The sequence below is a fragment of the Ostrea edulis genome, chromosome 1 (genome assembly GCF_947568905.1).
Source record: "Ostrea edulis chromosome 1, xbOstEdul1.1, whole genome shotgun sequence".
NCBI lineage: Eukaryota > Metazoa > Mollusca > Bivalvia > Ostreida > Ostreidae > Ostrea > Ostrea edulis.
In genome coordinates this window covers 46,460,054-46,473,960 of record NC_079164.1, presented here as the reverse complement: position 1 = coordinate 46,473,960, position 13,907 = coordinate 46,460,054, and the positions used below count along the sequence as shown (strand labels likewise).

Genomic DNA, 13,907 nt, shown 5'->3' with positions numbered 1-13,907 from the left:
GTGAGTCCCACTCGTGCCATGACCGCGTCAAACCTTAAACGTAAACATAGGTAGTGATTGTTCCTTCACCAAACGCTTGGTATTTAAAAGTGAGAATCACGGGTCTTTTGGATATGACCTTAAAATCGGAGGACCCGTATTGCGGTAGGCGTTGACACGTTAAAGAACCCTCACTGCAATGACCCCGAGCGCTAAGTATATGTCTAAATTTGTGGTACTTCACCTACAGTTGGTGATGTCTCAATGAGTGAAATATTCTCGACAAGATGTAAAACAAACTAAACCTGATTGGTGGGTGATTGCAGTTACGTAAATTCTGAATTAAAAATTTGTGCAATTGCAGTCAATAAAAATTTATGTAACTGAAGTTACGTAAATTCTTAATTTAAAAAATCAAGTAATTGCAGTTATGGAAATTTTTCAATTAAACAATTCATATAGTGTAATTACTGTACAATTATGGAAAATTCTGTATTAAAATTCATGAAATTGCAGTTATGTGAATTTTCAATAAACAATTCATGTAACTAGTTACAAAAAATCAAAATGAAAAAATTCATGCAATTGCATTTATTAATATGGAAAATTCTGAATAAAAAAAATCAATACATGTAATTGCAGTTACAAAACTTCTTAATAAAAAATTAATATAACAGTACTTAAATTTAAAAAAAAAAACCCTGAAAGAAAGCAGAAGTGAGCAATCTCACATACCCCACGCTCCAACCTTGCTTGACAATGGCTCACATAATGAATGGTACAGTGTAATACTATACAGTAATACCATTACTGCAAGAACAGGAAAGACGGGCTCGAAATTCTAAGTTCAATAGGAACATAACTCCCAGAAAAATTATTGAATCAGAATTTTCTGGAAATATGCGATATCTACGCAGTGTGCCCTTATTAATTTCAAGAAATTCTGTTGAGCGGTCTCAGAGGAGTTGAGTTGACATGAACAGGACAGACGGGCTCGAAATTCTAAGTTCAAAAGGGGCAAACTCTCAGAAAAAGTATTGAATCAGAATTTCCTGGGAATATGCACATGTACGCATTGTGTCCTTATTAACTACAAAGTTTCACGAAATTCTGTTGAGCAGTCTCAGAGGAGTTGCGCTGAAAAGAACAGGGGAGGCTCGAAATTCTAAGTTCAAAAGGGACATAACTCCCAGAAAAATTATTGAATCAGAATTTCCTGCGAATATGGACATGTACACAGTGTGTCCATATTAACTACAAAGTTTCACGAAATTCTGTTGAGCGGTCTCAGAGGAAGTGCGATGACAAGAAAGGGACTGACGGACAAGTCAAAAACATTATACCCTCCACAACTTTGTTGCATGGAGTATAATTAATGTAATTGCAGTTATGAAAGATTCTTGTAATTGCAGTTATGAAAATTCTAAATACAAAAATTCATGTATGTAGTACTAGTAATTGCAGCTACGGAAATTCTGAATTAAAAAATAAAATTATGTACATTGTAATTGTAGTCACAAAAATTTTAAATAAAGAACTCATATATGAAGCACCACGACAATGCATATATCTTAATACTTTTTTCTCTCTTACAAATCAAGGTGAAAACGTAGTAAAATGAGGCCATGAGCCACAATGCTCACCTGAGTCAAATAAACTCCACAGATGGGTTAAATTTTAAACATTGATCCCAAATGGTAATATGGCATGAACTCTAGTAGTCTCTACATTAGAATTAGTAGATATAAATATGTCTATCATAGAGCAATTATAGAAAAATGCTTTTGTCCTCATTTGAAAAACTGCAGCATTCACATTCCTGGGACTTTAACAGTCTATATCCCATTATGGCTCAATTCCCTACTCCCACTCACCCAAAGTGACGTAAGGATGAGATTTTAAGAAGATTTTCAAAATGCATATCCAATTTTTCATAATTTCCTCTTTGAATTCCTTTTATCCAAAGATGCATTGTACCAAGTTTCTTTAGAATTGGCTTGTTAATTATTGAGAAGTCATTTATGAGAAAAGTTATCACCAATGACAGAAAAATGATCAGAAAGCTCACTTGAGCCTATGGATCAGGCAAGTTAAAAATCAAGGTCACGTGCTTTAACACAAAATTAAAACAGAATTGAAATTTACATTAATGTTAGGATGTACAATACTATTCAATAGTAAGCACCCTAAATTCACAGATGTACACACAAAAATATTTATTTCAAATATATATAAAGCAGCAAAATGTTCTATGGAAAAAAAAAACGAAAAAAAACAACATATTAGTATATCATAGGGTGTTCCATAAATATCCTATTCTCCAGTGTTGACAAAATAAATATCAAATCTGGATTACCACAATGTACATAAGATAGCTTTATAAATGTTAGTATTAGAAAATTCAATACAAAATGTTTACAATAAGTGGGACATCCCTCAGCCTCAAAGCTACATGTATTACTGACTAAAAATCCCCAAATGGATTATGGAATGTAACTCAACAGGGATTTTGAATTAACAAATACTCAAAGTATGTAACTTCACTGAACACATAAAGTGTGTAACTTTACTGAGTTACATTTATGGTGACATTAAATACCCTAAAATACTCTCCCCGAGTAATTTCAATAGGTGTTGTAACAATTAGTTCCCTCAAAATCAAACGGTCTCTATGTATTTGTTTTAATATGTTAACTCTGTTGTTGTGAGGTTGAACTAGTCTCACTCTTGCAGTATTTTCAGTACTTTGATTTATTTGAAATATTTCTAGTGGGTTGGGCAGTGACTTTCCTCAAGCCATTTCTATCTAGTTTATCCAAAATACAGATACACCTCTTTAAGAAGGTTTTGGTAAGTATGTGTCAGTTTTCACTTAGTTTCGTAAATCTTAAATCATTTACTTGTAATCAAAGTGAGGTCAAATAAAGGGTCAAGGTAAATGAAAACCCGTTATCATTATAATCTCACAAAGAGGTATCTGTATATGAAATATGATGATGGTAGCTCTTTCAGAAATGAGTTAAACACGAAATGGGAGTGACAGAAAGAAGATGAAAATGGAAGATTGAAAGACATCATCAACACTATTATGCCCTGGACACTTACATGATTATTGTTGCAATAATTCAACCAGCAATGTGTCAACACTCTCTAACTACAAATTAGGTTAAACCAATCACACTTACATGTACTCACAGGTTCACTTAACCAAACAATGATTAGAGGTCAATGTACAGGGTGTTTCAATACATCTGTCAAATTCTCTACATGGGCAGCATTAAGTGCTATTGGATTATTGGTCTGAATTTTTCTAAGACAGTAATGTCATGCCTTACTGTGTAAATTCAGATTGATACACGTACGTGTACTTTACTAAAAATCAATTTGTTTTTGTTTTTACCAAAGCTGAAATATGAAAGAACTAATATGTATGCTTTATCTAGGACAGATCTATTCTGCATATGAATTAAAGAAAGTGTCGGAATGGTTCCAAGGGAGAAATTTGCTTTGATGTGACCAGTACAATCATAAGATCTGAATTTTCTTTACTTTTGTCAATGGGATTTTCTGAAAAATGAAATTAAAATTGTCAGGTGGTAATATATGCTCATTATAAAACTTACTATGTGTATAATAAATGGCTTATGTACATGATGTATAAAGAATGTTTACCAGTATATATATTTTGGAATAAATTTGCAATGAGTTCTGAGTTGCAATAAATGTTGTACATATATATATAATATTGTTTTTAATGAGTATCTGAAAATGACATATTTTGAAACACCCTATATTACCCACTGTCCACTCAATGCACCTGATCTATCAGGAATAACTGTGTACAGTGGTCCAGCCCAACGATCAAAACTTTTCAAGAATGCATGAGACTTGGTCCCTTAACATTACATAAAAAAGTGGAAGATAACAATGGTGCACATTTAGAGTTACAAATTGTCCTTGATATATTCTTTCCAGTCCTCCAATGATGCATTGACTTCCAGAAACATAGCTTTAGCATAAATCCTGAGAATGTAAAACAGGGTCACAAAATCTGTGGTACTAAAGAAGGTGTCTGCCAGGGCAAAGGTAAGTGTAGACGGGATAAATCCCCTGCCATACTCCACCATCCAGGTGTCCGCCTCAAAGTAGACCGCTGTGGCATTCCCCATGGGGTGTGGTATGGTGTCACCTGTGTAAAGAACCAAAAGTTGGTCGTTTATGGGTGCCGGGGTACTTATTTTAATATATATGTATATACGGTAATCAAAACATGTTTAAGATTTTCTTTTAGAAATATAAACATGTAATTTTACTAATATAAAATCTATTTGTTTATAGATACATGAGGAAACATGATGACTGTCCTAGTTACTCTTCCTCAAGCAGTGTTATTACCTCAGTACAACACTGTTACAACGAACACATCTATGATGAATTCACAATTACAGTGAAGTCATTTTTATTCCCAGTAGTTCTAAAACATATGAACTAATCGGATATAACAAAGTACGTTTACAATGAATCAATATTGTTCATCCCCAGCACTTCACTATAAGCATGTTTTACTGTAATAAGGACATGGTCTCAATACTCCCTTGAGACATGTGTTCATATATAGATATTCAAAATTTGAGACTAATAGTTTGCAACTTTAAACATCTTGCATATCAATTGGACAAACTGTTAAGCTAAGGTTCATGAGAAGAAAGGTTTAAAAGATTTTTACTTATACAGTGGAACCCCGTTATTACGTTCCCCCTTTATTACGTTAGTCCGCATATTACGTTGGATTTTCAAAGCACAAAACCATTTCTTAACAAACCTATATAAAATAGACCTCGTTATTACGTTGTCCTAAAATGCCGGGACTCGGTATTACGTTGTAAATATTCCGACAAAAACGTAATAAACCCCTAATTATTCAATAGTGATTCTCAAAATAATAAGCCATTCACACCTTGACTGCCTGAGGCAGTCACCACGTAAATTTCCTAGTCTGTTTGGGGATTAGAGACGCTTGACTGATCACGCTTCGATAGATCTAGCGACATCAATACAGGTGAATACCCCGTATAGAAGCCAGTGATAAACAATTAAATAATGTTTATTTAGAAATTGTACTCTATGAAATTTACTTCATTTTTCATATTTTGATAATCAAAGAAATAATTTCTCAACCGCCTGCGTGTTCAGCATTGTGTGATTACCTTCGCTATTAAAACTCTATTCACGGAAAGCTTTGGTACCAAACAAGAAAGACAAGATTTATCGTAGCAATGTTACAACCGCTTGGGTAACTGCTTGGACATAAGTGATTAAAGGTGTTCAATTTAAAAAATTGTTCGTTGTTTGGACATGCAGCTTGGGTGTTCGTAAATCTCGTCCATACATACACCAATCTATCGGCCGATTCGTGCACGGCGTTTACCTCAGTGAATATTTTAAAATCCCTTGATGCGCACGTGATTTTAGTGCCATCATTTAGCGTTATAAATGAAATCTTCGTGCATCATTATATATTTTTTTTTTTATGTGGATTGCGCTAAAATTGTTCTCCGTGCATGTTTATCGTTGGTGAGAAGTGTGTAAGTGTTGGGTATCGTGTGCGTTTTGTGTCTATAGTTTTGTTGTTTTTTGGGTGGGATTTTTTTTATTGTGTTGTGTATTGTGTAATTAGAGAACTTAATAAAAACGATGTTTTGTTATTTTTTAAATACGAATGTTGAATACGAACCGGAACGAGTTATTGAGAGAAATTTACATGAACGCATTGTTTTAAAGTTGAACAAAATGGCGGTCCAAACGAATGCAGAAAAAGCAACGTTTATCAAAACATCCTTATGTATCCTACACCGAAATAAAGAAAGGGGATAAGAACATGAAGAATTACGGACATTAAAGATAAGATGTAAATAAAACAAAGTACCATAGTCTTTTAAACAAAGAAACAGTAAAGATATATTCACACACCCCTTCACGGAGTACCAACGGACGATATACAATTTCCAAATGATATTTTTAACGGATTTAACTGGGAACGTTTATTACGTTGCCCCCGGTATTACGTTATTTTATTGTGACAAAATGGAAAACGTAATAACGGGGTTCCACTGTATTGCAAGTATAGTTATTCTTATGCAATTTATAAAATAATGTTCAATTATGGCCAAACCCTGTGTAATAGTTTGAACAATGGACCAGATCCAAAATGTACAACAGCAATTTCTAACCCCCAAAATCAAGTGTTTTTCTAATTCTTTGAAATTCAGTAATTTCCAATTTTAAATCGTCAGAGACTTAATAATGCATTGTCTTTGAAAATTGTCAAAAATGTCAAATAGAAATCATGGGCCACATGTATCAATCAAAACTAGATTTGTGTATTTGCAACATTAAGATATAAAGAATAGATTGTATCAATCTTATTGTGATTCATCCATGTGAAGATTAAAGATAAAATGACATGAATGTGTTTTGATGTCACTTTTGATTCGTATTTAAATCAACTGCTTAAATTAAAATTCGTTTTGCATCATTTCCCTCTACACCAAAAAAATAGGAGCAAATAAATTTCATTATCTACCGAGACAAGACATTTGACCAATTAATTATCAATTGAGACCAATTAATTAGACAATTCATGAAACTACTCTTAGTCCATCGAGGGGTCAAACAGTAAAACATGGATACAGTGGAATCACTTATGAGTGAAAAATTCTCGAGTGAGACGTTAAGCAAGAAACAATCAATCAATATTATAAGGAATTCATTATTTACATATTTTCACTAGCCAATTGTCTGATTTGCTTACTCTCATCTCCCATTGAGAGTAAACGAACTGGACACTTGCCTAGCAAAGATGTTATTTACAGTGATGTGATTTTCATTCCATGTAATTTTAAAACATATTATAAACTTATTGATATAATGAATTATGTTTATAACAAATCAACAATGTCCATCCCCAAGTCCTCCGTTAGAAGCGTATTTTACTACGTGCCTTGAACAATCTTGCCATTACTCTACACTAGAGGAGGATGTTTTAATCTAAAGAAACTGATATCCATTTCAGTCAAAATCTAAAAGGTGAATTTTTTTTTTTACAGAAGACAATCAGGCTTCCAACAGACAGGCTAGGGGCAAATTTTGATCAGAAAATCCCATCTGAGCTTTCAGCTCCAGTGAGATGAAAACAACTTTGTTTGTACTAGTCAATACTGACCGGTATTATAGACATGCGCTTCTAGTTCTCCCTCCCTCCACTGCCTCACTGACCCTGAAATCAATGTGTCGGAGATATTGGCCCAGTAACGACCTGAAAAAAGGTACACAGTGCATTCCACATAGAAAACATACATATACTTCAGGAAAGTCTAGGTTGTTTATATAATAGTATTAGGGTGGTATATAAACTATGGTAGTAGCATGGGGTCATTTGTTAGACAGAAATTACATTGTACCCAATACATCTATTGTTTTTATAACCCTATAATACAAACAAATTAAACATTTATTCCTTATATTCATAGCTTGTAATATGTAGCTTTTTGTTTTGGAAATACAATATGAATCAGTAAAGATACATTATATATATATATATATATATATATATATATATATAGTTTGTAAAAAAGAATTCGGTATTTGATACAGTAAATACATCCAATAATAAAAGTCAAGAAACACAAAACTCGAATAACATTAAAGCCGAAAGCGCTAACAGTGAAATGTTATTCGAGTTTTGTGTTTCTTGACTTTTATTATTGGATATATATATATATATATATATATATATATATATATATATATATATATATAATTACGTGCAGAAAAAATTATGCTTGATTTAAAACTTATCTTTTAGAAGTACATGTATGTATTAATAGAAGTATGTAAAAGTGTAGAGCTGGTTTCTTAAAATTTTAAAATCAGTACATAAACTTATTTCATTTATCTGAAATCAAGTAATTTCTAAATCAAGTAACAGCCAAATTAAAGGAATAAACCACATAACTGAAACACAAAGAAAGATAACTCCAAATCCTGTCACTGTTTCTCACCTTGTATGACTAGGTATTTTCCTTTGATTTTTGTTAAATAAAATCATTCATCAAATCAATCTAAAGTATTACAATTTACAAAACAAGATGGCCATCCTGTATTATTTTTAAAACTACATGTGTCCTATACATGTGATACCGGAGCTGTAAACTGACTTTCATATTTATAGAAATGACAATTATAATTCCGAATTAGATCATAAACTACTAATTATACATCAATCAACTGCAAATCGCACAATTCAGGTGAACTTGATATTCCACAAAATTTCTCTATGATATTCAATAAAATTTCTCTGACAAATTGAGCATCTGAACAGCAAAATCAGCTGTAAGACATTTCCTAAACATTTATGTTTGTTTCCTGAATCAAAGGAAGAAGCCTGGTGTAATGAAAATGGTGAAATTGGGAGGCATGTAATGCATATAGTTTTAGTTAAAAAAAACAAACAAAAAAAACCACTCAAACTATTCAAAAGTTTACAGTCAACAGAAGACGACAGGAGGGAAAAAAACCCAGTCCATTGTAATATGTAACCAGAGTAAACATAGAAATAGCTGTTTTAAAAGCATTATGTATATCAACAGTTACTTTGTGTTACAAGATTCACCAGGTTATGATACACACTGTGTCAGTTTTTGTCCCTAGATTGTGGAACATCTAAATATATTGACTTGTACTCAACAGAGTTTGTTTCTATTTTAACAAATGTCCCATATCATTGCCTTGCCCTTACCAGAGTGACCTGAGGTTTCCACAGCTGTACCGAAAAACAAAATATACTCCGTAAGAGAAGCATGCAGGATACACATGCTGCCCATCCACCCGCCAGCATTCATAAATATCCACTGCATATCCTCATCTGGCAGAATATGGCCCGGATACATTCTACGAAGCACCGTGGCTATTTTCTCAAAAGCCACCTTGGGTTTCAAACCTGAAATTGTCATGAGAATATATCAAACAATTATCTTTTTTTTCGGTGGAAGATGATATGTCATGTTTATCTATTGCATAGTTTAAATAAAATGTGTTTGTAAATATAAATACTATATACTAAGTTTGGCCCTACCCTGGGATCAGAACCCTAACCCTGGGATCATCAAATTTACAATTTTGGTAAAGGACTACCTGTTTTTTCTAAATATCTATTTACTTTCAATTTAGTATCAATAGCACTAAAGAAGATGTTATTTAAGTGTTTTACACATAAACTATATACCAAGTTTGGCCCCACCCTGGGGTCAGAACCCCTATCCCGGGGATCTTGAAATTAAAAATATTGGTAGAGGCCTTCCTGCTCTACATCACCATGCATTTAGTTTTTCTTCCACATGTGTGGTTCTTGAGAAGAAGATTTTTGAAAATTTGTCAATTTTGGGCAGTTTTTACCCCGCCCCTAATGCCCCAGGGGTGCTGGAGTCCTGAAATTTACAATTTATATTCCCCTTGTCCAAATGTTGCTTCATACCATATTTGAAAAGAATTGGAATGGTAGTTATCAAGAAGAAGTTAAAAATGTTCAATTGTTAACACACGACATCTGACGACAACCAATTGCAATAGGTCACCTGATTTTACTAAAAATCTAATAATCATAATTTCAAAAGCAAAATGTTTCCAAACTGCCAAACGGTAAGATGCCTGTTGGATCTGTACTCTGTACTTTAAACTGACAAAGTTCATTATTATTTTCGTCAGACTCAAAGCAAACAACAGTCTGAACATCATTGGACACTATTTTGTCCCTCATACAGGTAATAATAATATATATACAGGCTAAGCCTGATGTATTTTACTGAACCCGTTTGTAATAAATGTATTGAACCAAAAATCGAGGCAATGAATGAAACATTGAATCGAGCATTTATATTGAACAGTATCAATATTTTGGTGAATCATTTCACCCCTACTAGAAATGGGCACTGGAGCTCCTATGATGACATATAATTTAAGTTAGATGTACACATCAGTCTAATATAATATCAAAAAACTTTATCAAATTATTATATACAATTAACGTGACAATGTATTTCACATGAAATTTAAACATGTGAAAAATGTAATGAAGACTCAAAGCAGAGATTGAATGTTAGGTGTAAACTCATACTATACAAAAGATGACTTTCGTATTCTTAAAATTTATCACCCTTTTTCAGTATAACCTTTAGTTTTTTCTAAACATCCTATGTAACGTACATAATGTACCTGTTTAAATGTTCAACAACATCAAACATTTTTCAGAATTTTGAACCATATCAATATTGTTTACTTAGGGGACAACCTGTAAAGCAAACTGAAGATACACGTATCGTTTTTAATTCAACAACATTACCCTGGATAATTGGTAAGGCTGTATAGAGAAAACAGTGAGTTACGTAACCTACATGTAGCATTTAAGGGAAACAGATTTCATGAGTGGGCAATTCCACTTATAATCTACAAATCTAGACTGAATATAAACAATATGAACCATATCAATATCCGAATACTTCAACTAAAAATGTTGAGCTCCAAAAATTGCAGCCCCTGAATTCTAATGTTTAGAGTCAAAAAGTTTATTTCGAAAATTGACTCTCGAGAATGATTAGGTGGTGGTTTTTTTATTGACTCTCAGGAATGATTAGGTGGTGGTCTTTAAGAAATTGACTCTCAAGAGTGATTAGGTGGTGGTCTTTAAGAAATTGACTCTCGAGAGTGATTAGGTGGTGGTCTTTAAGAAATTGACTCTCAAGAGTCATTAGCAGTTAGGTGGTGGTCTTTAAGAAATTGACTCTCAAGAGTGATTAGGTGGTGGTCTTTAAGAAATTGACTCTCGAGAGTGATTAGGTGGTGGTCTTTAAGAAACTGACTCTCGAGAATGATTAGGTGGTGGTCTTTTTATTGACTCTCGAGAATGATTAGGTGGTCTTTTTCTGACAGCTGGTACTATAAAAATAAAAATAAAATTCACCGAAATTCTAATTATATATGAAACTTTGATCCGCTAGGTTCGTTACACAAGCCTCACAAGGTTAAGTACTTTAAGGAAGTTAACTAACAATACTTTTAAACTGCAGTATAAACTTTACCTGCATATTTCCTCACCAATACAGCTATCTCGTCGCCATTTGTTAAATGTTCTTTTTTGTTTAACCAGTACTGGATGCAAAAAGTTAAGAAGCATAGCAACAGAACCCACTTAACGGTTGAATGTAGACAACCTACACTGCAGCACAACATCTTGTTTACATCGAACCTTTCTCTATCTTCTTTTCTGAAGACTTCTTAGTTCCTATTAGGTTAGCTCGTCCAATTTATATTCGTGTTGATATTTATCTTCGGTCTTTGACATGTATTTCTTGCAAAACAGCTGAGAAATTCTACCTGTGCTTCTACATCCATTCGGTCGAGTGCCTTTATTTCTACACTGTATGTGCTTTATATATATCAAAACAAATACCAGAAAACAAATATTTCTGTTTATCAGTGAATTGCAAACATTTTTCTTTTCTTTTGCAAATGAATAACGAATATATGATATGGAGAGAGAGAGAGAGAGAGAGAGAGAGAGAGAGAGAGAGAGAGAGAGAGAGAGAGATTTTCACTATATGGATACACACTTTTGTTCCAGCCAATGTCAGGTTGAACTCACGACCTCCGGAACCAATAAATAAAACAAATAAATCCTAGCAGCGTATGATCAGCGATCGCTTTTTGGAGACGAAAAAATTCTCTATCATAATATGGAGTAATTTTAAATTCAAGAGGATCATCAAAATCTATAATATAACATATTATGTATTTTGTTTTGAACATATTCTATTGATCAATCAAAGGATTGAGAATAGGTTCTAACAACTTACTAGTACTTTATAAAGTGAACAGCTGAAAAATATTTATTTTAGTCTGCAAGGCAAATTAACATCACCGCACAATAACATATTTGTATTAATAATGACCAAGTGAAGCATGAAAAGGCGGTTAATATTTAAAAAGATTATTTCTAGCTTTAGAGTAATTTTACGAGCAAAAAAGAAATGATATACATTTGTATATATACATCTTCGTAATGTCCACATGAACAAGATGGAGAATTCGTTTATAAGATCATAAAGAAGTATATGTGCAGTTGTGTTGCATAAATAATGTTGATGAATCGTTTCCCAAAAGAAAGATATGATGGCGGGCTTGTGATTTCTATTTTTATATTTTTACGTAATGAGTTGTTATATTTTTGCGTAATGAGTTGTTATATTTTTTGCGTAATGTGTTGACTGAGATGGCTTTTCTGGCTTCTACATTTAATGAATTCCAATGTTTCATCGATTGGTACTGATAAAATACAGGAAATGGGGGGAAGGGGGGAGTATCATAAAGAATAAGTCGTATTTATGCTGAGCACTACAGCACTATAAATAAATTTTGATTTCAGTTTTATTTCTTCAGAAATGAATGAAACAAGTTTAACACGTACGATTTCACAAGAAACATATATCCTATACCATATGAATATCAACTTTTGTATATTATATTATTACATGAATGATTTGAACATTCATACATAGAAAGAATCATTCTACCGGTATTTCCTTTCCATTAGTTGTGGGTATTATTTTCATGTTTGAAGTCTAGATTTATTCACTAAGATAGGAAAAAATGTCACGATTGTACAAATAAGAATTAGTGAACCCGGAATTACTGTACGTGAAGGTCAGACTTACATACAGCGAGTTTTCATTGGACTAGTTCCTCCAATAGCCAGGTAGAGTTTTAATATGCGCTAACACCTTTTTAAATTTTCACCCGAGTAGGTTTAAAATGACACATTAATTTTTTCGTCAATTCATTTGTAAAGTGGTGAAAAATGAATTATTGCAAGAATTGAAAATGTTCTCATGTCTATTTGTCCCTTTTGAAAACATGAAACAACCAAAATTAAATGCACTTTATGCACATTTCTTTTCCATTTTGTATAACCAGGGATACTTTTAAGGGGATAAAAATCAACCAAAGGTTTGGAGGCCTGAAAGTCGTTGGTCAATAATTAGAACTAGATAATGCAGATAAGCATCACTTGTCCAGAAGCCAAGGTCTTTGATCAGCTACCGCGGTAAGCCACATTTTAGGGCGAAAGGTCTTTCTTGGACTCAGGTACTCTATGTCTGCGTTCAGACGATGTACAAATGACACATGCTAATGCTGATAAATCTTTCGTATTTCTTAGTACATGTAGGATCCGCCGAGTTCCCAGGATGTAGCTGAAAATTGCTTCTGGGGTGCTTTTTACAGGTTACAAATTACAAATTGATTACCTAGATTGGGGAGAACCACTTTGATGTCTTCTGAACTGTCCTCTTAACCATATAAACATCTGGCAGACACAAACCTGTTTCTGGGTACAAAATGTTCTTTCGCTAAAGTTCATAAACTTCGCATTTTCATATACATGTATTCATATAAACATATAGTACACTGTATATTGTACTCCGTGTTTGCTTTGCAATTTGATTATTTTTGATTTCCTGAAGTTTATGATTCTGCAAATACGAAAAGTATTAGAATTAATGTGAGTCTTATAAAAATGGTGAAACATGTATAAATCCAAATTAAAATGTGAAAAAATTGGATCATCTTCGGGTTAAACGGACCGAGCCACCATTGCGTATTTCAATCGCAATTTTGTTAGTTTAATTCCTTTATTCATTCATTTACATCACTGAAACCCGTGTTTATCGGTTTACACCCGGAAATAATAATAAATAAAAATATACCTGAAATGGAACAGAAATGCGTTCCTTGGGACAGAATCTTTCAATAACATCACATTAAAAAGTTTCTTTTTATGCATATTCCATATAGCTATTAGAAGAAATTGTATCAATGTC

General features: G+C 33.0%; 1 protein-coding gene across 1 annotated transcript; it reads right to left on the bottom strand.

The window, feature by feature from the left end:
* Positions 1-555: 555 nt before the first annotated feature.
* On the bottom strand, positions 556-11,301 carry LOC125654868 (sigma non-opioid intracellular receptor 1-like). The gene is made up of 4 exons (XM_056150360.1): positions 11,112-11,301; positions 8,777-8,977; positions 7,202-7,294; positions 556-4,168 (listed from the first exon to the last, which is right to left on the bottom strand). Exons 1-4 carry the CDS (start codon positions 11,260-11,262, stop codon positions 3,924-3,926), a joined length of 690 nt encoding a protein of 229 aa, XP_056006335.1. The 5' UTR covers positions 11,263-11,301; the 3' UTR covers positions 556-3,923.
* Positions 11,302-13,907: the final 2,606 nt, after the last annotated feature.